The sequence below is a fragment of the Megachile rotundata genome, chromosome 8 (assembly GCF_050947335.1).
Source record: "Megachile rotundata isolate GNS110a chromosome 8, iyMegRotu1, whole genome shotgun sequence".
Classification (NCBI taxonomy): Eukaryota; Metazoa; Arthropoda; class Insecta; order Hymenoptera; family Megachilidae; genus Megachile; species Megachile rotundata.
Genome location: NC_134990.1, coordinates 16,444,549 through 16,468,152, shown reverse-complemented (window position 1 = coordinate 16,468,152; position 23,604 = coordinate 16,444,549). Strand labels below are relative to the sequence as shown.

General features: G+C 48.7%; 2 protein-coding genes across 22 annotated transcripts in view; one reads left to right on the top strand and one right to left on the bottom strand.

Annotated features, from left to right (window-relative positions):
- LOC100875340 (cell adhesion molecule 2) overlaps positions 1–1,749 on the top strand; it is a 57,325-nt gene extending 55,576 nt beyond the window's left edge. For 11 of the 18 annotated variants that reach the window (XM_076534541.1, XM_076534549.1, XM_076534552.1 and 8 more), the window contains one exon: positions 6–1,749. In XM_076534541.1, the coding sequence (XP_076390656.1) occupies positions 6–190 (185 nt within the window). In that variant the 3' untranslated portion in view covers positions 191–1,749. The remainder of the gene's footprint in view (positions 1–5) is intronic. The other 7 variants (XR_013039053.1, XR_013039052.1, XR_013039051.1 and 4 more) reach the window with 2 other exon arrangements.
- A 2,341-nt stretch (positions 1,750–4,090) lies between these two features.
- zuc (Mitochondrial cardiolipin hydrolase zuc) overlaps positions 4,091–23,604 on the bottom strand; it is a 30,178-nt gene continuing 10,664 nt past the window's right edge. For 2 of the 4 annotated variants that reach the window (XR_013039198.1, XR_013039197.1), the window contains exons 5-6: positions 4,451–4,671; positions 4,091–4,359 (exon numbers count right to left, since the gene is read on the bottom strand). The gene's annotated coding sequence lies outside the window, so the exon portion shown is untranslated. Of the gene's footprint in view, positions 4,360–4,450; positions 4,672–22,694; positions 22,835–22,944; positions 23,294–23,604 lie in introns of those variants that run through there. The other 2 variants (XM_076534975.1, XM_076534976.1) reach the window with 2 other exon arrangements.

The following is a 23,604-nucleotide window of genomic DNA, read 5'->3' as shown; positions in this document are numbered from 1 at the left end:
TCTAGTTTCAGATCACTCGAGGCCACACGAAGATCGACGAGGAGAAGAAAATTGCTGGCGGATATTCGGTCGTGACGATATTTCGTTAACGCGATTAAGCAGAGAGCCCGCAAAGAATCAAAGACCGAGAAAGACCGGGGATAGAGAACGGAGAGGAAGAGAAAGAGAGTGGAAAGTTGAACGCGGGTAACCGCGAAGCGAAGCGTCTCGAATTCTCGGCACGTTCTCGTCGCGCGCAACTCGCGCCAACTGCGAAATACGAGGAGTTTCGACCCTCTTCTCCTTCCGTTCGTTTTTCCGCTCGATTCTCGCCGCTCTTTCCCCTCTTCTAAATCTCTCTTTTCTTTTTTTCAACCTTTGTGTCTTTCCCGCGAAAAAGCGCTCGCGCAGCGTAACCGTTCTCTCCGGATTTGCGAGTCCTCTTTCTCGCTCTTTCTCTCTTTCGCTTTCTCTCACGGTCGAAATAAGCCAGAACGGTGGCAGTCGAGCGCAAGACTCCCGGCCGGATACTAATTAAGAGCGCGTCTTTCAATTATTCTGCTATTGACAGTCGCGCAATCTACTCGTCGACTGGATGCACCGGACCGAGCGCACAAAGGACACAGCCCCGTCCTCGGTGTCACCGACTCGCTCTTTCGATCCTCCCCTCTCTCTCTCTCTGCACTCTATTTCCCTCGTTCCCAAATGCCAAGATACTCGAAAAAGTTCGGGGACTCTTTTGCGCCTTCGACTACCACCGTGCTCTTTCTCGCGCGAGAATTACGTCGATTGTCTTCGTCGCGCGTTCGTACAGCGTTCGACTATCGATCGCGAGACCGAATTAGGATGTTTCGCGAAGACGAGTCGTCGACGGGACCGATACTCGACGAGCTCGCGCACGGGAACGCGTGCTCGACGTGCTTCGACAGTTTTCATATTTTACGATTTAAAGAGCAATCGACGGTCCCATTGAAAGTAATCGACAGGAACGTCGACGAGTCGAGGGTATTAAAAACAGGATTTGGATAGCAATTTCGCGCGTAATCCGCGGAAGCTTGCGAGTCGAGTGCATGCTCGTGCTCGTATCGACAGAAAAGTCACGACCGAATAATCCTGTAGTTGGAATATTCCAATTCGATCCTCTCGACGGATCAAACCAGGCTGCGCCCCTCTGTCTCGGCGATACTCGAATCGAGTTTCCTGCGAGAGGATGTTTTTCTTCTTCGTGTTCGAGATTAATTGAAGTCGGAGCCACCTCCGAATTCGGAGGACAAAGGGACGATCGACGATTTCGAAACTTTGCGAAAGTGGCAAGAAGGTCCTCCGCACAGAATTCGCGGAGAATATCCAACCGGCCTGCGGCGACACGGCGATGAAAGACGAGATTTGCATTGGCTGGCATCATCCTTCTTCCAATCTTCTACCCCATCGGGTCCGCCGCAAGGCCTGCGAACGTCTTGTCAGAAGCGCGTACCTTCTTCCTCGCTTCGAGAAAACGAGATCCAAAGAATCGCGACAAAGATTCTGATATTGTACGAAACCGCGAGAAATGTCAACTTTCGCCTTGCGATAGCGTAGTTCAGAAAATAATTGTTATAAAGCGAGGCGCAGTGTACGATTAGAATTACTAATTTTATCTGAAAGCTTGATTTATTGTAATAATAATTTTGTCTGAGAACTTGATTGTACGTTGCACGCAAGTTCATAATTATAGTTATTTAATGTAATGTATCGTTTCGTATATGAAGTAATAAAGGAAAAGAAAATAGATTGACAAGTGTTGTTAATTTTCCCATCAAATCCGCTTCCCAAAATTTCATTAGTTTGTAGAAATAAAAGAGAGAATAGAAATTGCGAAATTATCTGGCGGGAAGGTATGTCGGAACTAAAATTGCGATTTAAAAATTTGGTATTGGGAGAACATAAATTGCAAGGAGGTAACAGAAAATTTCGCAATTTCTGGTTTTCTAATTTGGTAACAGGAGAACATGAATTACGAGAAGGTGGCACAAAACTTTTGGAATCCTGATTTTCTAATTTGGTAACAGGAGAACATAAATTACCAGGAGGTGGCACAAAATTTTTGGAATCCTGACTTTCTAATTTGGTAACAGGAGAACATAAATTACCAGGAGGTGGCACAAAATTTCTTGAACCCTGATTTTCTAATTTGGTAACAGGAGAACATGAATTACGAGGAGGTGGCACAAAACTTTTGGAATCCTGATTTTCTAATTTGGTAACAGGAGAACATAAATTACCAGAAGGTGGCACAAAACTTTTGGAATCCTGATTTTCTAATTTGGTAACAGGAGAACATAAATTACCAGGAGGTGGCACAAAATTTCTTGAACCCTGATTTTCTAATTTGGTAACAGGAGAACATAAATACCCAGGAGGTGGCACAAAATTTTTGGAATCCTAATTTTCTAATTTGGTAACAGGAGAACATAAATTACCAGGAGGTGGCACAAAATTTTTGAAATTTTGACGACATTTCCTGGAACCGTCGAAGAATTTTTCAAACCTACTCAATTTTGAAGTTTGGTATCAGGAGAACATAATATGCGAAGAGGTGGCACAAATGCCACTTCTTGGAATTTTGATGACATCATTTCCAAGAATTGTCGCAAATTATTTTTGCAAATCGAATTGTCGATTTCGTGATTTGGTATCAGGAGAACATAATATCCGAGGAGGTGGCACAAACCTCAATTCTTGGAATTTTGATGACGTCATTTCCAGGAATTATTGAGAAAAATTTTTAAGAATCTGGCCCTCGATTATGAGTTTTGGTATCAGGAGAACATAACATCCGAGGAGGTGGCACAAACCTCAATTCTTGGAATTTTGATGACGTCATTTCCAGGAATTATTGAGAAAAATTTGAAGAATCTGGCCCCCGATTTTGAGTTTTGGTATCAGGAGAACATAACATGCGAGGAGGTGGCACAAACCTCAATTCTTGGAATTTTGATGACGTCAATTCCAAGAATTATTGCGAAAATTTTTAAGAATCTGGCCCTCGATTATGAGTTTTGGTATCAGGAGAACATAACATCCGAGGAGGTGGCACAAACCTCAATTCTTGGAATTTTGATGACGTCATTTCCAAGAATTATTGCGAAAAATTTTAAGAATCTGGCCCTCGATTATGAGTTTTGGTATCAGGAGAACATAACATGCGAGGAGGTGGCACAAACCTCAATTCTTGGAATTTTGATGACGTCAATTCCAAGAATTATTGCGAAAAATTTGAAAAATTTGGCCTCCGATTTTGGGTTTTGGTATCAGGAGAACATAACATGCGAGGAGGTGGCACAAACCTCAATTCTTGGAATTTTGATGACGTCAATTCCAAGAATTATTGCGAAAAATTTGAAAAATTTGGCCTCCGATTTTGGGTTTTGGTATCAGGAGAACATAACATGCGAGGAGGTGGCACAAACCTCAATTCTTGGAATTTTGATGACGTCAATTCCAAGAATTATTGCGAAAAATTTGAAAAATTTGGCCTCCGATTTTGGGTTTTGGTATCAGGAGAACATAACATGCGAGGAGGTGGCACAAACCTCAATTCTTGGAATTTTGATGACGTCAGTTCCAAGAATTATTGCGAAAAATTTGAAGAATCTGGCCCCCGATTTTGAGTTTTGGTATCAGGAGAACATAACATGCGAGGAGGTGGCACAAACCTCAATTCTTGGAATTTTGATGACGTCATTTCCAGGAATTATTGCGAGAATTTTGAAGAATCTGGCCTCCGATTTCGGGTTTTGGTATCAGGAGAACATAATATGCGAGGAGGTGGCACAATTGCCATTTCTTGGAATTCTGATGACGTCATTTCCAAGAATTGCCGCAAATTATTTCCGCAAATCGAGTTGCCGATTCCGAGATTTGGTATCAGGAGAACATAAGTTTCGAGGAGGTAGCGCAAAATGCAACTTGACATTTTTATGAATATTCGCAAGCTACTTTTAAAGTGAAATATACTGGAATTTTATGTTTATCAGAAAGGAACGGTGCATAAACTAGCGGAGAGTCACGCGACTGAAGTGATTTTTTAAGGAGCAGGATTTGGGAACAGGTGAAATGAATAAACAGTATATCCCTTTAATTTGCGTTTATTGAAACTATGTATTACATACAAGTGAAAACACATGAATTCGTTACATTACATTTTGTATTGTTATTAATTTACATGCAACACTGTCGTTCGTATGTTTAATTACGATATTCAACGTTAATAGCTCTCGTAATAGTATAATAAAGCAATTTTAACGAGTAACAAACGAGTGTACGTGTCTTCCTCCTCGTTGATTCATGGAGATGACGCAGAGATCGTGCCCGGAGAATTGGTCGAAATTCCGCAAAATTCTGTAACGTAACAAAGTAAAGATCGTTATTAATTAAGCGAATTAATCATATTGTTCGATAAACGAGCGCGGTAAAGGCTGGAAATATTTACCGTAAGCTTAGCGCGGTGAAAAAAGGAGTAGCGTAGCATGTAGTCCTCGGAGATCCTCCCTTTCCGAGCGCCCAGGAGAGACTAATGAAACGTCGTTCTCTTTCTACGCGAGCTCGATCCATTTCCCCGTTCCTCTGTTTTTCCGAATTTCAGATCGCAAATTGGAGTCCAGCATTGAAAAAGATTCGTCGAATAGATTCGCTTCGTTGGTCCGATACGTGCTGAAACATTTTAATAGACAGATATATTTAATATGATTAATAGCGACGGTATCGGATTTTGGTTTCATCTATCTATCAATTTTTAACGGATATCAGATTTGTTCAGTTGGGAATTGCTAAAAGAATTCTTTAAATATTTCATTTCCCGTCTGCGAATGCGCTACTAATATTGGCACGAATCCAAAGGAAGTCATTTGCTTGCCCGATAAAACAAAATTCCGGCTACGGAAGGAAAAATACCGATAGTTAAAAAATAGCAGCGAACGATTTTAGCGACGATGAATTTTTATTCGAAGGTAGTCAGGAGGAGAGGGCTAAAAGCTAGGGTCGAGTGGCGAGGGACGTACGCGACCGCGATCCAGCCAGTGAAGTAGCGATGCATGTCCAAACGTAGTATATTCTCATAGACGTATTCCCCGGCGGTGGTTGGATCACGACCGTTCAGGGAATATTTATTTACATTCCGACAATTAGTCGAGCATTAGCCGAGCCTCCAGAGATACCGGTAACCCTGGCAGCGTATGGTTTACCGATCCTTCGAGCCCTCGCAACAACTTTCGAGCTCGATTTCCATCTTCCCCGGTCTCGCCGCGCCTCCGAAGAGGCCCCCTTCCACTCGACCTTATAAATCGTGGATCGCGAGAGCCTCCCGCGAGGGCTACACCCGCGGTCTCGACCGCGCGACGGATTTTCCGCTCGTTTAGCGAAGGACCGCGCTCGAAGGAGGACACGCGACAAATGGAAAACGTCGCGAAACTTCCGTGGCGTCGCGCAAAAGGGCAGGCGGAACGAGAAGACGGAACGGTTCAACAACCAACGCGTACCGGTCGATACAGCGGAAAGAAGAGAAAGAGAAACGACGGAGAACACTTAATTAGCGGTAAAATCTGGAGAGTACTCGGGACTACTAGGGTGGCATAAAGCGCGACGAAAAAAATGCATGGAAATAGAAGAAACTGGAACGGGACGAACGGCTTTGTTAGAGTGCGCCGAGTTAAACGCGCGCGAGAGAAGGGACAATCGCGATCCTTCGACTTTGAACGCTCGAAATGGGAAGCGACTTTTACGTTTCGACGACTGATTCGAGGGAGAGAGAGAGTTGGCCGTGTTCCGGGTTAATTTCAAAGCGTCCAAGTTGCACCTCGTCAGCTTGGGCTTTTATCTTCCCGACTGTCGAGAAGAACGGCATTTCCGAGACTCGGCCGGAAGATTATTCGAAAGGAAGCGGTCGGTGCGCGAAAGTTAATTGAATCGCGACGAAAACGTAACCGAGACGTCGTTATCGTTACAAACGACCGAGAGCGCGTAAATCATGGGCGGCAATTTCTAAAGGGGAACGAGGGCGGCGACGAAAAATCCGAAATTTCGCGGCTGAAATCGTGAGCTCGTTCGACCGGCGGTAAGAGGAAAAAATCGATGAGTTTAATCTGATTAAGAGTTCGTTCGCTCGACAGGCCGCGCACGAAGGCGCGAAACTTGCCGCGGACCGAAGCCTCGCGTGCGAACCGACACCCGAATCGCGAACAGCTCGAGGAAACTCGTTGCTCGCGACCACGACGAATAACCGGAAGCGCGCCAACGACGCGTTTCGTGTCGTTGCCTAAGATTTATGTGCCTTCGCGAGGCGCGCCGCCGAATATTCTTCGATCGCGAATTCCTTCGCGGTAGATCGGCGAATGGACCTCGGAATAACGCGTTCCCGAGTAACGGCTTCGAGCCACGGCGAGGATACGAGAAACCGCGACTCGAGCCGGAAGGGGACGGATAGGAGGAAAGGCGCGTGACCGGATAGAGAGAAAAGCGAAGACGGACCGTGGAACGGAAAGAGAGCGAACGAGGTAGGGAGAAATGGGTGCATCACGTACAAGATAGGAGACATATTTCGCGTCGTCGTAAACCCCGGCAACGTCGACGTCCACCGACCGAGCCATCCATCACGTGCCGTGTCTAACGAGACGTACGGTAAAGGGACGTCGCTTCGAGGGCTCGAAATCCTCTGCGGTAAGAACGAGCGAAGCGAGGAATAGGATGCGAAGAAAAGATTATATTCGCTTCTCGAACTTTAACCGTGACGCGACGAGAAAGGAAAGAAGACGAACGGGAAAACGATGGCGCCTTCGATCGCGATACGCTCGTCCCACCGATCGTTCCAATTCTACACCCTACCTCCAATTACCTGCAATTTAATCCGGTCGGGTAATTCGGAAACGCGTTTATCCCGGGAACAAATATCCGCGTCACTGGCACCAAATCCACGCATGAAATCGGCTTCGCCGCTATGTATAGGGCTCTCTGGTGCGCGACCGCCTAATCCTTCATAAATATTTCCCCGATGGAATTCCGCGATCTTTCGGCTAGACCGCGTTCGCCCCAAATTTCGCATTACGCCCCGTAAAAATAACCCCGTGCAACCGTAAGTTCGATCGACAACGATTGATAAAACGCGCGAACGAGCGAGCGACCGACCGAACGGACGGACGGACGGACAGGGTTGTAAATGGGGTCGGCCAACCTGAACGCGTATAAAATATGCCCAGCCGCGCTATCTCGCGGCCGATTGCCTGGAAAACTCACGCGAAAATATCGATCCCCACCCGGTCCGCTCGTAATCAGATTAAGCAAGACCAACGGCTCAACCTGGCCATACCTATAACCCCGTACGGCTCCCTCGACACCTGTGCGAGTGCACTTGTTCCCTCTTGCTTCGGCCGAGCCGACGAACGAGAAGGACGGCGAACCCCTTCTCGTCGTGCACCCTTCTCTCTATCCGTATCGCTCTATCTACGCGCGCGAGACGGGCCAGCCCGTATACGAAGGCCCGTTATGGGAACGACTACGATTCGAGTATGTTTGCACGCTAACCTGTGCGCTCGACGACGCGTCGTCTACGGTTTGTCGAAGCGAAGAGGTCGGCCGTGTTCGATCGACCGTGTTTTCGATCTAACCGGCCGCCCACGAAACGTCGCGTCGTCGGAGATCGAACACACGACCGAACCGAATGGAAAATCGACCAGTTCGAGCCCTTTGTATCGAGCAAACGAGCACTAGCTCGTCCCGACGAAAGGTTAAAGGCTGCTCTATACCCGGACGGGAAAACACGACTTAATTTCCATTCGATTTCGTTCGACCGTTCTTTACGATTTGTTTTTAAGGTATTTCAAAGGTTTTTCGCTCTCTCGTTTACCGAGCCGCTACCGCGATACAGATGCTTCTCGTCGGGAGAGAATAGTTTTTTGGTCGATCGGCAATTTCGAACGGTGGTTTATCGATTCGGCCACGATCCACGTGTCGCGTCGCGTCGCCGTACATTTCGGTACTAATCAGAATAATCGGTTAGCTCCGTTATCGAATCTGGCTCCATTGGCTCATGAAGATTTCAGTGTCCGCTCGGTTTGCCACACCGCGTCCGCGCGGTTCACGGAAAACGAACGCGCATTTCCGCGCTCGTTTTATAATAAAGCGCGGCACGCGTCGTTGAATTCCTAATGCGAATCCGTACAGTTTGTCCCGGCAAAGGGGATCGTATACGGGGAATACGCGGAGATCGACGATTCGGGTATTAATGCTCGGTAATAGAGCCGGTGCTGATCGAGCGACGAAAATCTTTTGATCCGACGCGACGCGACGCTTCCCGATCGATACGGATGGTTAGCGAACGGTTAAATTCGCGGCTACCGACGAACGAGAGGGTCCCTCGGCCGAGCAAACGTAGGGATAAAGTTGGTCGAGGATAAGCGAGGATAGTTTTGACAGGCACGTTGTTTGCCGGCGACATAAAGTCGCGAATATTCGCGCTTCAGGTTGTCATCCCGCTAACGAACGGATTGAAAGCTGGCACTCGATACAGATAATTGGTTCGCGCATTGAATTTCGTCCGTCGAGTAGATTAATGTGTCCAAACCAAATTGATCCTGATTAATGGTGCGGAATTTGAAACATCGCGTTCTTTCGGCCGGATTTTCTATTTAGTCGGGGATCGATCAAGTAACTCGAATCGATGGAATCTATTTTCGCGGGGAACAACGGTTCAAAAAACGACGGAGATCGTGTGACGATCGGTATCGGCAAGCAGGCTCGCTCGTTTTACGCGCGGCGTTCTAGCTGGTCGATATACCAGATGCCACGAAACGTTTCGCTCGTTATTATCCGCTTCGCCAGCTGAGATTAGCGAATGCGCTTGGCTTTTAATGACCCGGATCGACTGCGCTGCCATCGGCCCGATGTAACGGAGTAATTACGACTTATTTCCTGTTGCTAGCCCGCTCGCTCGTCGAACGCGATCGAACCCGAGATCGAGGAAAAATGGGGTGATTAGAAGGTAGACCGCCGAATGCTCTTCACGCTCCGAATTCGTAAGTCTCGAGGAAAACAATTTCGAACGAACGCGAAGGATGCCCGGCGAATCGAGGAATTCAATTTGGATTATCGAAAATTCATGAGAACGCTTCGTATTCCATGGTCCGGCGCAAGACGCGTAGCAGCTGCAACTGCCAGCTACAAGTATACCGTGGATAATATAAAACGTTCTTTCTATCGCGCGACTTTTCGCGTCTTTCTCTGCCTTGTCGGCGCCGACTTACGAACGTTATTTTCCCTCGTACGAAACGGTAAAGCCAGATAACCGAGTCAATGCCGTCGAATAACCAAAATTTACCATCTTTCGAAGTTATTCCTTCGGACCCTTTACCGGATCGACGAATGCGCGAGTCCATATGCGGAAGTTACGTCGGACGAACGGACAACGAACGAGCAGATGCACGCACGCGTACGTATCGGGGGATTTTCAGCCGCGAAATTTATAGCGCCTAGCTACTCCAGAGGATACGAGCAGCCTGCACGATGGGTCGGAGGATATAGATTACGTACGGTTCAACTATGGAACAGTATTTTCCTCTGGCTCACGCTCGAGCGAACGCAGCGTACATTGCGTCGCAACGACCTGGCAAGGAAACAGCAAAAAAAAAGTCAAAGAAGACTGTATTCCCTGTTGCGACACTTATCTCCTTACGTACTTTCCTCTACTTGACCCGCTCCTTCCTTTTTCTTTTCTCGATTCCCTTCGTCTATTGAAACTATAACGACGCAGAAACGCTTCCGTGACGTCGGTATTCGGTATACCGTCGATTCAACTTTGAATCACTTTCGTAACGACGTTCCGTGCCTTCGGCGTGGAACGAGAATCAAGCGCGACTCGGAGCAGAGCCACCGAAACCAACCGCGACTTTAATTAGCGATCAAGAAGCAAAATTCCTTCCTGTCGTTTCCCGGTGAACGATTATTCGTTTACGAAATTGTTTCTTAAGGGTAATATTTTTCATCACGGATCTTTTTCTCGAAACTCCTATCTGCCTACTCGGAACTTTCTTTTCTATTCGTCTCGAATATTCGACGCTGAGCCGTTGTATCTTTTCTGTCGGTCCGGCACACTTGGTCGTTGTCGACGACGACGATGACAAAGCAGAAGACGCGAGCGAGAAAGAAGAAGCAAAACTCGCAGAGAAAGTTTTTCCGCACCCATGACATTCGCTACGCAAAAGCCGGAGAAAAATATTTTTCCGTGCGCCTCGTTGACACTTGCTACGACGAACTGGCTCGACCAAGCGACGACGACGACGACGACGACGACGACGAAGAAGAAAAAGAAAAAAAGGAGGCGAAGGAGGAGAAGAATCGGAGGAGGAGAAGAAAGAGGAAAAAGAAGAAAGAAGAAAAACGAGGTGTTTCGACTTTTACTCGGTCTCGTGAAACTCGCTACGTTTCTCCGTAGCTATCTCGCGATACGCGCAGCATCCGAGGCCGCGATCGTTGCATACAAAGTACTATCGGGAACGAATTTCCGCTTAAAAAGTTTGCGATAACCGGGTCCGTCCTCGTCTTTTTTTCCTCGTTCTTTCTATTCTTCGATTCGATCGATTTCCGTGTCTCTGGTACGGAAGAACGCGCGGCAGAAAATAGATAAATTACTCGGTAGCTGGAAGGAAGAAGCGATCGTTTCGTCGAGCGTGAGATTAAACGAATCCCGGTCCCGTACCGACGCTTCGTTCCGCGTCCGAACAGATTATCAGAATCGATTCGCCATTAGCGGAACGTTTCGCGTTTTAATTTCTCTGTATCCCGCAATACCGGCCTCCTCGATTATATCGGTAAACATTTCGCGAGTGTTTACAAGCACTGATTTCCTCTCGAAACGGTGTTCGCGAAAGCTGTGCGCGACCACTGTCCGAATAACTGTATATTTCGAGCTCATAATCTAGCGGGAAGCCCGCAGCGGTAATAAAACCCTGCTGTGGAAATTTACCGGTGGCCAACTCGAGCGCCAAGAGTACGCGGAAATTTCCCTTCTATCCAGAAAGGGTGCTTAGACGCGAAAGCTACTCGACGCGACGCCGTTTAACTTCGCCACAGGATTCGAAACTTTCGCGCCCCCTTTCCTCCTTCCATCGCGTGCAGCCGAATTTTCCGCGATCGATGCGACGATCGTTCGATCCCCCCCCCCCCGTAGTGTCTCTCTCTCTCTCTCGAAAAACGACCCCACGCAGAAACGCCACGTTTTTCATTTTCGATCGAATCGCGACCAGCCTGCGGTTAACGGACGACCCGACGGTTAAAACGATTCTATCAAAATTTCGTTTCGTTAAAATAAATCAAAGTTTTTCGCGATCGGGACAGTTGCGCGCGTGTCACGTATGACGATCTATATAAGCGGTGAAATATACGGCGCACGCTCGATCGATTCAAAATATTCGAATGATTTTATTTCCCGAATGAATGATTAACGGCAGTGACGGACGAGCGGCAGTAATAATAACGGCGGTAGTAGCAGCTAGTATTTTCGATACGAACGAACGAAAGAGAAGCTTTTATTTGGTCGATCGACCAGTCGATAAAGCGAGCGTACTCGCAAAGCGTGCCGTGAAAGAATCGACGCTCTCTATTCGTCTCCGCCTCGGAACGAATGGCGAACTTTCGCCGTGACCTATCCTTCTCGAAGCTTTTATTACCGTACGACTTTGTCGCGGGACCGGGCACGTAAGCGTCGCCACGACACGAATCTTTTTCCCTGCCTGTCGTTTCTTCTCGCGACAACTCGTCGAACTTACCGCACCGTTGTTCCCACAAGACGGGACCATTTCGCAAAAAGAATGGAGAGACTTTCCGTCTGTCATCTATTTCGCAAACGAGCCAGTTCGCAAGGGAATTTCTTGCTCCGAAAGTAGCGCCGTTCCCCGTGAAAGTCCAAGAAAACTACGTCCTCGTACACCCGTCTCTGACACGATTTTCGTTTCGTTTCGTTTCGTCTCGATTCGTCCCGCTTCCTCCTCGGCTAAAAGAAACGAGACCGCGGCAACCTCGTCGAATACGCAAACGCGTACGTAGCAATCTTGGTAAATGCGTTTCCAGTTTGGCCGTAATTCAAAACTCTCGTCCGGTGAAAGGGTCTCGAAAGGTAAACCGAGATCGCGACTGCTCCGGGCAAACTGCTAAGGATCGCGAACGGTACCGACGCTCGTCCGAAAAAAGGATAAATCGTCCTTTCCGACGTAGCGACGTTTCGAACCTTCTTTTTCCTTTGCCGATTCCTCCAATATTCCGGACAAAAAGATCGCCTAATCTTACGTACCATATGCCTCTCGACGATCAACGAATTTCCTTTTTACGAGCGAGCGTGGTCATCGCGAAAACCTATTCGTATTTTCGCCCACAGCGAAAGGCGCAAAATGCTCGACGCCGGTAAACGTTATTGCCGAACAGAGATACGAAGGAATAAAAAAGACGAGCAGGTTGAGCTCGCGGTCGTTTTCAACCGCGAAAGAAAGAAATGCATCCGATTTACGGAACCGAGGCAAATTACGGCAAATTACTCGAGCGCGAACCAAGGGGCCATAATTTCGTTCTGCCTAGTTTTTCTTCGTCTTATGTTCGTTCTCGTTTCAAACCCCCTTCTCTCCTGCCTTCTTTTTCGCCCTCTGTCCCGTCGCATTCAACCACCCTGAACGTACAAACGGTCCGCGTGCGAAAACTAAATACGTACGTTCTTTAAGACGACGACTGTCCTGCTTACGGTCGGTGGTCGATGGCGAGCGTAGTTTGCCGAACCCTCGAGAAATACCGGGTCGCAATTTCGCGTAACGAAAAACAAATAGCGGCTATCCATCGAGCCCGCCGGCACTGGAAGACGCATGGAAGAAGAAAACGAGAGGTAAAAAGGTAAGAAGAACGAACGAACGGAAAGATAAAAGATATCGGGCGAAGAGGTAGAGGGTGGAAAGTAATAGTCGAGCGTAGTTATCGGAAAAGAATTTTTCCGTGTACGAGAATGACGAGTCGCGATTATCTTTCCTTTTTACCATTATCCCCGATTACCTTTCGCGAAACCGACAAAGCGCGTGGACCGACGTCGTTCTAAAACTGCCGCGATTCGAAAACAAAAGCGATCTCGAAAAATTCGGAGAGCGCCACGAAATCCAACGTACCGTTACGATCCGAAAACAATCGCGTCCCTTTCTTTGACACGGTCGATCTACCAACAAACGAAGATTCGACAACCGACAAAGTTTCGCGTCTTCGTTGCGATAGCTTTTCTCTACGAGGGAAGAAAACTTTTTGAAAGAGAGCGTAGGATTGTTGGGTTCGGTTTCGTTTGGTTTACGGAACGTCCGCGTAAATATTTGAAAATCGTCTTTCTTTGCGAAGCAACTGCTAGGTAGTTGGCTCACGCTCGACCGGGAAACAATCGGTTTTTCTCTCGAATTTTAAAATCGTAATGTTTTCGCGTACCACTTTTTTCTCTCGTGCTTCTCCGTAGACGCCACCGATTCGACCGACAACCACACCGTTAGATCCCGTTCAAATATTAACCGTCGAAGCGCTACGAGCCGACCTCCGATCCCGTCAAAATTTAAAACGACGCTTTTCTATTCTCTCGGTTCGCGCGCCAAAGGTAATGCGTTTTCTTCCAAATTAAACAACCGTTCCAACCTCTCGAGCGTTCACCGATTTCTTCTCGACGAACTTGGCCGAACTCGCGCGTTTCAACAGCCCTTAACGACTAGGAGAAATTGCACTCGAACGCGCGGCGTTCCCTTCTTCGAGTCGTCGCTTTCGATCAACGATCACGGATTATTACGCAACGAACGAGGCGACGAAACGTTTAAGAGATCCGCGAGATCGTCCATAGGGTTCGTTCTTGTCGCGAAAGAATTCCGAGCGACGAAATCGTTGAAAATCTTTCTAGGAGAAACCGTCGAGTGCCCTGGCAGATTGCCATTGTCGCCGGTACAATTCAATCGCAAAGTTAGCTAGCTCCCTGTAGAAATCACATAATGTGCGGTTACCCAACCACTGCTTCGTTCGTCCCTCTGCGCCCTCGTACGCCCATGGTTTTCACCTTGTCCCTTCTCTTCCTTTCCCCGTCTCGCTGCGCCCTCTCTTTCCCTCGTGAGCACGCGACCGCGCGAAATTCTCTCCCTTTCCTCTTTTCACCCGCGGCACGTCATTTCATCCGTCTCCGTTTCTCGCGAGATCTCGCACCCTCTCTCCTTCTTCAACAGCCGTCCCGCGAGAGCCAACAAATCAAAAACACCCCCAAAGAGCCACCCCTGAAACTTCTCGAGGCGCGACACCGACTCACGAATCAGCGACGACGACGACGACGACGACGGCAAACTCCGTGAAAGGAGGTAAATTAAAATGCATCGTGAGACGAGTGCCGAGAAATTACGTCAGTGTCTGTTGAAAATACCGCGAATCAAGGCCACGAAAGATCTCTGAACGGCAACATTGGGACGTGCTCTTCGGTGCCACTCGAATCCTCTTCGCGATAAATTGAAACGAACGACGAGAGAAACAAAAGGATCGACGAATGCGCTTCGATAGCGCGTTAACGCGACGATCGACGTTAAACGCGCCCCGACTTTCGCCGCGCGGTTCTTTTTCGTGTACGCGCGAATGTACACATAGGTAATCGCGTGTCGCGAACGCCGGCGAAAAAAGGAGAGAAAGAGAAAAAAAGAGACGTAGCATCGTCCAATTAGAAGCGGCAAACGTTGGCAGGATGAGGGGCGAGTTAGCGAGGGGTACGGGAGGAGCTTTGAGCCGCGCAGTTTGTAGGTCGTAGCGGTGAGTAGAGGTACGTACCGTTTGACTGAAGCAGGTGTTTAATTTAGCGGTACTTGGTAACACGCGTTGTACGCTGTAAGCCTAAGGCAGATAGAAAAGGAGGATCAGAGGCGGATAGTGCTCGCGAAAGGTGAAGGCCGGACGAAGAGAGATACGTCGAAAACTGTACACAAGAAGGAACGGAAAGGAGAGAGAGAAAGGACGTACGTCGTGTGTGTTCGCTCGTGGAAAAGAGAGAATCAAGGAGAGAGAAAGAGCAAAGAGAAAGGAGGGGAAAGTGAGAGAGTACTCTTGGCTTTAGCGTGCAGGGCCTGCCTACTCATGGTAATTAAATGCCAGGCAATTTACAGGGCATGCATTTGCCGAAGGCTAGGCTACGGTGCCGTGCGAGCGAATTGCTCCTTATACCCAGCGAACTAACTCGTCCGCTCGCTAGACGGCTCGTTCGCTCGCGCACGGCCCGTGACCTGACGGAAATGCCAGCAGAAGGACCGTCGCTTCGATCGTTTCGATCGCTTTACGACCCGAGTGCGCTTCGATTCTGTTCGTTCCGTCGCGAGTTCGCATTTCCACGTCGCGATTTATCTCGAGCCCCGCCTCGCGCGATCGACGCAGGGAAGAAACGAAAAGGGGAGGCGTTAAACCGTTTTAATCGGGAAGGCTTTCGGCGAACGTCCTATAACTTCTCTCGCTTCGACGAGCTTTTATCGCGAACGGAACGAGCTACTATGAGAACTTTTTGCCACTCTCCTTGTCACTTGTTGATGTCGCCGAGTCGAGAGGTTCCGGTAGAGAGCGAAACATCCAGCCGGTGACTACCACCCCCCCACGGTCAAGAATCGAGAAGCGTGCTCGAAGAACGGTTCGTCGTTCCTGCGGGATAAGGAGAAAATTCTACTTCGACGGGCGACTTCTTGTTCGACGGAAAAGCCAACTTTCGATCTGTGCGAAGCGTTCTCGACAAAGTTTACCCTTTCAGAGTTTTCATAGCGAGTCTCTATCGGATAACTTCTCGAATCGTCTCTCGTTCGAGCCCGCCTTAACCCCGAAACGCTACTCGCCAGAATTCGCGTTATACATAAATATCCGTTCCAGTCGCTGGTCGCCGCGAATAATCGAAATCCTCGAGAAGTTTCTCCGAACGTTTCGCGATAGATAGATAAGATCGTTGAAATAACCATCGAACAGAAAGTTTTTCGGGACAACGGCTGCCGTCGTTCCGTTAGGGCGAGCAAAAAATCATATCGAAAAAGTAACGGCGAGTGAAAAAAATGGGCGGCGGAGGGAAGCGTCTACTTGCGTGGTCACGTCGTTGTCATCGTTCAACGTCATTACCGTGGTTCGACGAAGCGGATATTCCGTATCTCCGAAGTAACGCGTAACAACGTCGCTGTTTACCGTCTTTCGGCTGTACACGCCGTTATCCGTTATCCGAGTATCTCGTTTCGCGGAGATCCCCCGGGTTATCGATCGTGTTCGGTCGGTCGTACTCGCGAGCTTGAATTTTAATCGGCTACGCGTTGGAGTTTATCACCGTAGGAAACCATCGAATCAGAACATTCCCAGACTTTTTTTAATCCGTTCGAAATAAAGCTGAAAGCAACGGCGGCGAAACGTCGACGAAAATCACCGGCGTGTTTCGACCAACGAATAATTTATGCCGTTACATTTCGTCCGATATGACAGCGATGTCCGACAGTCGACGAACGAAATGGACAGTATACCGCGCGACGTATCGAGTTTTGTCCGTTCTTCCGAATAGCAGGGCTTTCGGCGGCCGACCACGACGGCGAGAAGAAAAGCGACTTTTAAATAATGGCTGGTCGTTTCCGTCTCGTCGCAGCCTGGTCCCCGGCGATTCGCCCCTTCGAGAAAAATAACGAGCTTCGCTGATTACGCGTTACACCGCGTTAAACATTCAACGCGTATCGGTAGGTTCCCTGTTCTGTTTCGTTTCGTTGAAACCGCGATACCGTGGAGCGTTCGATGAAACAACACCTTCTAACTTCCGGTGCGACCGATTCAACGCGTACGGTGCATTCTCTTCTTGTCGGTCTCACCCTTCCGATTGCACCGTTCCATAGGAAACGTTCGAAGGGTAAACTCCGAATGAAAAGAGAAAACAAATTCAACGGTCAAAAGTTTGCGACAATACCGTTTTTTCGTACACGCGTTTCACCGATATCGACTACCTGTAGAGACTCGTTCGAAACGTCGACGCTTCGATTACGCGGTTACGCGTGAACCCGTGTTCTCGCGTATCCAGAAGGACCGGCAAGTTTCGGAGAGTCGCCACTTCGAAATAGCGGATATCCCGAGAGCAGAGGGTCGAAAGAACGAAACAAAACGGTCGAGAGGAGATACCGGCGCAACGTAACAAATTTCAGATCACGTTCGACCAACGATTCAATTCGCGCGCGACACGCTCCGACTACCGGAGCTTCCGACTTTTCGCAGTCGAAGCGTTTAAAGAAAGCTGCGCGGATCAACGGGAACGACATACTGGCGATACTACTTTCGTCCTCGTTATCCCCGACATCTGTCCGTTTATCGTATAGCTTCCCCGCGGTCTATCGCACCCAGTAATCGACCGACGATTCGTGTTTATTCCACGCGTTATTTCGCGCAACGAGCACCTAGTACCAGATGGTAGAAAACGTTAACGTGCAAGTTCAAGCTTTCGTTGCGGTGCCTTATCGATTCTCGAGCTGCGACCGAGTTGCACGTTGCGCGAATTCGTACGTGGCACGATACGCATTCGCTTTCAGTGTATCGAGTATCGGAGGAAAATTTTCGGGGGTAGGAAAAGCGCGAGAGGGTCTCGGAATCGGAATGGGCCGAAGGGCGATGTAGAACGGGTCAAGTGGGATGTTCGGGGTCGTTGTTCGGTAAGCGGGACTCGACGAGCGAGAGCGAAGAAACGAAGGTTGTTACCGTAGCGGAAGAAACCTCGATCCATCATGGGGTAGAAAGGACGGAAATCGATCGATCTCGAGCCGCTGGTAAGAACGCGACACGAAAGCCACGGTGGATCCGATTGTCGAGAGGCGAGAAACGGAGCTGTCGGTCTGGCGGCGGCGACGCGACGCACGCGACAACCCGAGAACGAAGGCGAGATCGAGACTTCTGAAAGTTCCATAAACGACGCGTACGTCGTAATTTTCAGCGGACAAGAACGGACAGAAACGAGCGCGAGTGCGCGCACACGCGATCGATGCGATCTCGTCCTCGCGTGTCTAACCGCAACTTTGCCCCCCGCGCTCGCAAGGACGATCCCGCGTTTCCCCGCGGTCGATTCGACTATGCGCGTTCGCGACCGATTCTACGATACGTGCTCTCTTCCGAAACTTTTTGCGCATTCCGTCGGAAGCATCGGGAATTCCGGCGAATTCCAGAGAAGAAAAGTTCCGGAAAAGTGGTTAACCGCGCGATTTCGTTCCGAAGCTCGCTTGTTATTGCTCCCAACCTATCGCGAACGCGCGGGATCCTTTCGCGAGCGGTTGCTAATTTCCCGCGCGGCGAGTCGGCAATGATTAAGCTTTCGCTCTACGGTAATTACGCGAAGCACGGAAACACGGCGAGATGTATACAACAACGCGCATTCACCCGCGGCCACAACTCCCTCGCTTTTGCTCTCGCGCTCTCCTTCCTGGTTCACCCTCGCACGCGCCCTTTTCCGTTTTCCACGCTCGTCCGACCAAACTTAATAATAATAATAATTGCGTACACAAAAACGCTCACAAGCGAAACAACGAGAAACCGAAATGAACGTTGCAACGAGAAACACGGAACAAATAGAAAGAGTAGGAAACGGAATGGGAGACGTTACGAAGAAGAGCAGCGTATAAATACTAAATTCGGTCAGGAACGAGCGCCGCTACCGGCGTCAAACGAGCGTGCGGGATACCGCAAATTCTACGATTCGTTTTTTCATTTCTTTCAAAGCGGATTGGACCGACCGCGAACGTTTCGGTCGCGCGTGCCGCGAAAAGACCTCCGTTAAAAAGGGTACGAAGACCGGTCGAAGAAGACGATCCAGAAAACGGGATAACGAGAAACGAACTTTCGCGGTACTTGTTCTCGACTTGGCTCGTCGCGTACCATTGCCTCGAATAGTGCAAGGAAAACATTGCGGCCATTTTCCTTCCGTCCCCTCGCGTAGATTGCGGTCTTATGAAATTACGCGAAACTGCTTCTCGAGATGCGGCGCGCCAGCAAACTCCGCGGAAACGGCGAAACGTTTTGTTCGTCGTTGCAAAAGAGGATCCGACGACCCTTCGTACGCGGTGCCCTCGATCGATCCGCCTCGAAACTCTCGATCGACGATGCACGCTTGATTTCGCGGCCTTTAAAGTCCGATCGTGTACCGCTATCCATTAACCGAAACGCAGGGAAAACCGGACGTACCGGTGAATCGTGGCACGTACGCTCTCACCCCCCGCTTATCTTCCGCCCTCTGACAACCTGATCTATTACCATTTACATAATAGACAAACGCGGAGGAAACGAACGAACGAGAGAACGTAAAAGCGCAAACGTCTAGAAGGCGTCGTTGGCTAACCGAACGGTACGTCGCGACACTACGAAGAAGCACCGAGTTATAAAACGTTGGTCCCGAGTCGCGATCTCCCGGGAGCATCTAAACTGGAATAAAGTCTCGAAACGAGAAGAGATAAACGACGTCGGTTCCATTACCGAGGCAAACTCTTCGCGAACATCGTCGCGGAACAACGCGCGTTTAACGGTCTCCGATCGAATTTTGCGAATCCTCGGCTCCGCGCAAACGAACGATTCAAATTGTACGTAGGTACAGAGAGAGGAGAGGGCGGAGGAAGCGCGACTCGCGAAGAGGACATGTCCTCCTCGGGATAACGGCCACTCCGATGATTCGATGGCGCTTTCTCGATCGAATCGTACGCTCGGCAAACCAGGTGGTTTAGACGAGGGTGCGCGGCGCCACGTTGCCCGTTAGGATAGCACCTAATGTAATCACGATAATGGCCACGCCGGGTCAACCAAGAGCTCTACGCCATCGCTCTCGGCATCCCAGACATTCCTGTATCATCGCGTGATCTGGACATGAAAGGGGAAGAGGAATGGGAATGTAGTGGCGGCAGGAAGAAGAGGAGGAGGTACAGGTGGACGAGGAGGAGGAGAATGATAGGAGAAAGGGAGGGAGGAGGCGGTACTCCCGTGGAATCCCGATTACTAACGGGCGCTAACAGGCTTCCGAACAATCGTCGTCCGTCGATGCATCATCGTTCATCGTTCATCGACGGCATCGCAACTCTTCTCTTTTGATCGCTAAAAAATCATTCCCGCGTATCGCTCGCCCGTTATTCCTTCAAACATTCGCTCGCGCGAAACGCGAAACAATGAAACGCCTGGCAATTTTTACCGAGACACGAAAACCTTTCCCCGAGGATTACCGATTATCGAAACGTGCCTTGGATTCATCGATCGAGGACCAATCTCGCCGAGCCGCGCTGTTTCGAACGATACTCGTTAGTCGACGACCGACGAATTTCACGTGTCACCGTATACTACTACCGTCCGAACACTCGAATCATCGGTATCGATCGTTCGCTTCCTCGAAATTTCGACGAGCGAGCCAATTGCGACGCGAACCCTTAACCCGCCGCCGCCGCGATGAAACGAAAATTTCGCCCGACGATTTCGCGTCGGAGCATCGCTCGACCTTTCACCTATATTTCGAACGCGTAATCGAATAAAAACGTTCCGAGAAAATACGCGAAAACTTGCCGTTGATCGGATATCGATCGAATCGTCGTCGCCGACAATTTGGCGTAACGGTGAAATATTTGCGTGATACGGTAAAGAAAAATCGAACGAAACGTGCGATCCGAGTTGGTCGCAAAGTACACGAAAGAGGCAACGACGCGACGCCAGGAGCGGTAGCAGGTGTAAGAGAAACGAGAAACGAGAAACGAGCCCGTTAAGCGAATTAACGTTCTCCGTGGTTCTCGAACAACTTCTTCCCGAGTATAACCCGACTTGGTGGATGCGAGAGACCCATACGTTTCACCTACGGAAACTTTTCCTTCTCCCGTCACTCTCTGTCCTTGTCCGACTATCGCGTTGCACAGATTTCGACGATTCGTACCTTTCTACCAGACGTCGCGAGAAAACGAACGTCGCTAACTCGATCAACGATGCTTCCTACATTTTTACCGTTCGTTAGCTTTCCTCTCCTATCGGCCAATTTTCCTCGACGATTAGCCATCCCGCAAACTACGAACAGCCTGCAAAACAATTCTGCCGATATTAAATCAAAGGCATACGCTCGGCTAATCAACGCGGCGAAGGATAGGCAGCGGAAATCGGAGTAAAACAAACGGAAAGAAAAGAAAAACTTATAGGCGAGGAAAGCGAAGAATAATTCCGTTGGAGGCGATCGAAAAATCGGGGGACAGGAAAGCAGCGTATATAAATCGGTGTATATGCATATTTTACCTTTGATGGTTGCGTTCATTTGCATGCCCACCAAACTATCGGCCCCTTCTAAATCGATATATTCAAACGCATTCAACACGCGTGGAACAAGCCGAGGAAAATAACGTGATCGCTTCACAGAGTCGCTCGTCGACGCGACGAAACAAACGGGCCTCTGCTCTCTCGTTACGCCATACGAATCGGTCGCGATTACGAATACCGAAGCGAAGGTTATCCGCTGGTGTTTCGCAGCCTTAATTGCGTGCACCGTCAGCGGATAATTGATGAAGTAACGCGATTATTCGTATGGTCGGATAATTCTGTGGATTGTTAGAAGACCGGCCATCCTGGAACGCTGATAATCGATCGTCCATACAATTGCTTCGTTCTATTTCGCGTTGCAATAACGCAACAACGAAGCTATTTGTTAAACTGTCAAAATTACTCTCTCTCCAATCTCTCGTCCGTGCTCGTGCGTCGCGTCACACGACGAATTTTCTTCCGCAAAAAGAAAAAGATAATACAAAAGTTGCTGCAAATACGCCTTTTTCTCTCTTTGGATTCCTTTACCGTTTCCTTTTCCCTTTCCTTTTCCTCTTCCTTTTCCTATTCCTTTATCTTCCTACCCTCTCGAGTTTTCCGCCAGCGGTGAAATCCGCGACAAAGCTAAGGAACGATGGAAGACACAAAGGAATTCCATCCAAGATGAATTAACACATATTTCACGCGGTAAACGGAAAACTTTGTTATCAAGACGTGGCTGTCTGATGAGCCGTCTTTGAGAACGAGTTTTAAACGGAGAAAAATCTTTTACTTCCCACGTACTTGTATACATACCGGAACTCGCACGATACTCCGCGAACATAACCGGCGGAGTCATCTCTCGACGAGGGAGCAAAATTGCTCGTTCCGATTGCTGAATTCGCAGCGACCTTCGATCCGTACGGGTTCTCCTCAGCCTCGAAAAGCCATCTTTCGGAAACTCACCATAGCTACTCATCGAAAGGTAAATGGTCCACCTTCGATCGAATATTTTTATACGCGAGTCGAGATGCGCACAACGATAAAAGATTCCGGAGAAGCTCGACACTTTCAGGCAATGCAGTTCCCTCCATTATCCTCCCGAGATAACAGAAACAAATTTGTTTGAAGCGAAGGGAGATGGTTGGAAATTTAAGGAATACTTTAATAAATTACCACCGTATATTTCCCGTCGTTATTTGCTCGTAATCAAGTTAAAACTGGTACCTCTATAAATTCTCAGCAGTATTACATTTGCACAGGTCTAAGAATCTTCTTGATCGATCTTGAAGGGTTGCGATAACTTTTGCAGTACCAATTCGGGTATACGCTTCTCGGCCAAATTTCTCGTCCCAGGAAGGTTGGCAGGCACTTGAGACTTTTCCATCAAATTCGGTCCTCCGGGTACCGGGAATTGATTATCGATGATCAGCTTCGACAAAGGCATGGCTTTCTCGTCCAGATTTTCCGTGTTTGGCAGCGGAGACCAAACCAGTTCCGTGTTTTTCGCGATGTTAGACCTCTCGGGAGCCGCTGCGATCGATCCGATGAGCAGCACAAGGACAATCATCTGTAACGATTCGATACGTTGCATTGATCGATCACGGTTGAACGCGTCTCGTGACGATTACCCGGCGACGTATAGAGAACCTGTTGCGACTATAACGACCCCTTACCTCGATCATGTTCGCTCGGATCTTGGTGACCAACTGTTTTCTCTGATCGGACTCGCGGATGACGATACTTTTATACAGGTAGATACGGAACGTACGTGGCGACACTGGTCCCACTACACGTATCGGCGTTTTATTTCGATGAGTCGAACGACCATGCCCGGAGCAATGTCTCTTCGTCGAATTATTTTCTTTTTCGATCGTTCCATTCTCGATCTCGCTACGGATCTACCTGCTTCCTCGCGATTCGGTCGTAAAAACGAGGCACGAAATAAAAGAGCGAAGCGACGAACCGTAATCTCGATCCTTGGTATAAACTGCCAGATACATCTTCGCTTATTACTTTCACGATTCTCCTGTTTATCGAAGATACTACAAGTTACTGTTTTTGAATGAAATACGCGGTATCCCCGAGTGTCGAAATAATCAAAGCTCGAGCGAAAATTGCACTTTCGATATGAAGAACAGGAATAGTTTTCGGACAAGCAAATGTTATTTCAATGGAAGAAAACAAATGTTCGGAACACGCTAGGTGGTCTAAGCCTGCGTCTATTCATATAAAATCGAGGAACCAGTGAACTCATGGATTCGTCGAATTTCCGACGACGAGTTTTTTCTTTCTTTCGTCCAGGTAACTACGCAGCAACGATAGGCTATTTTTTCCATC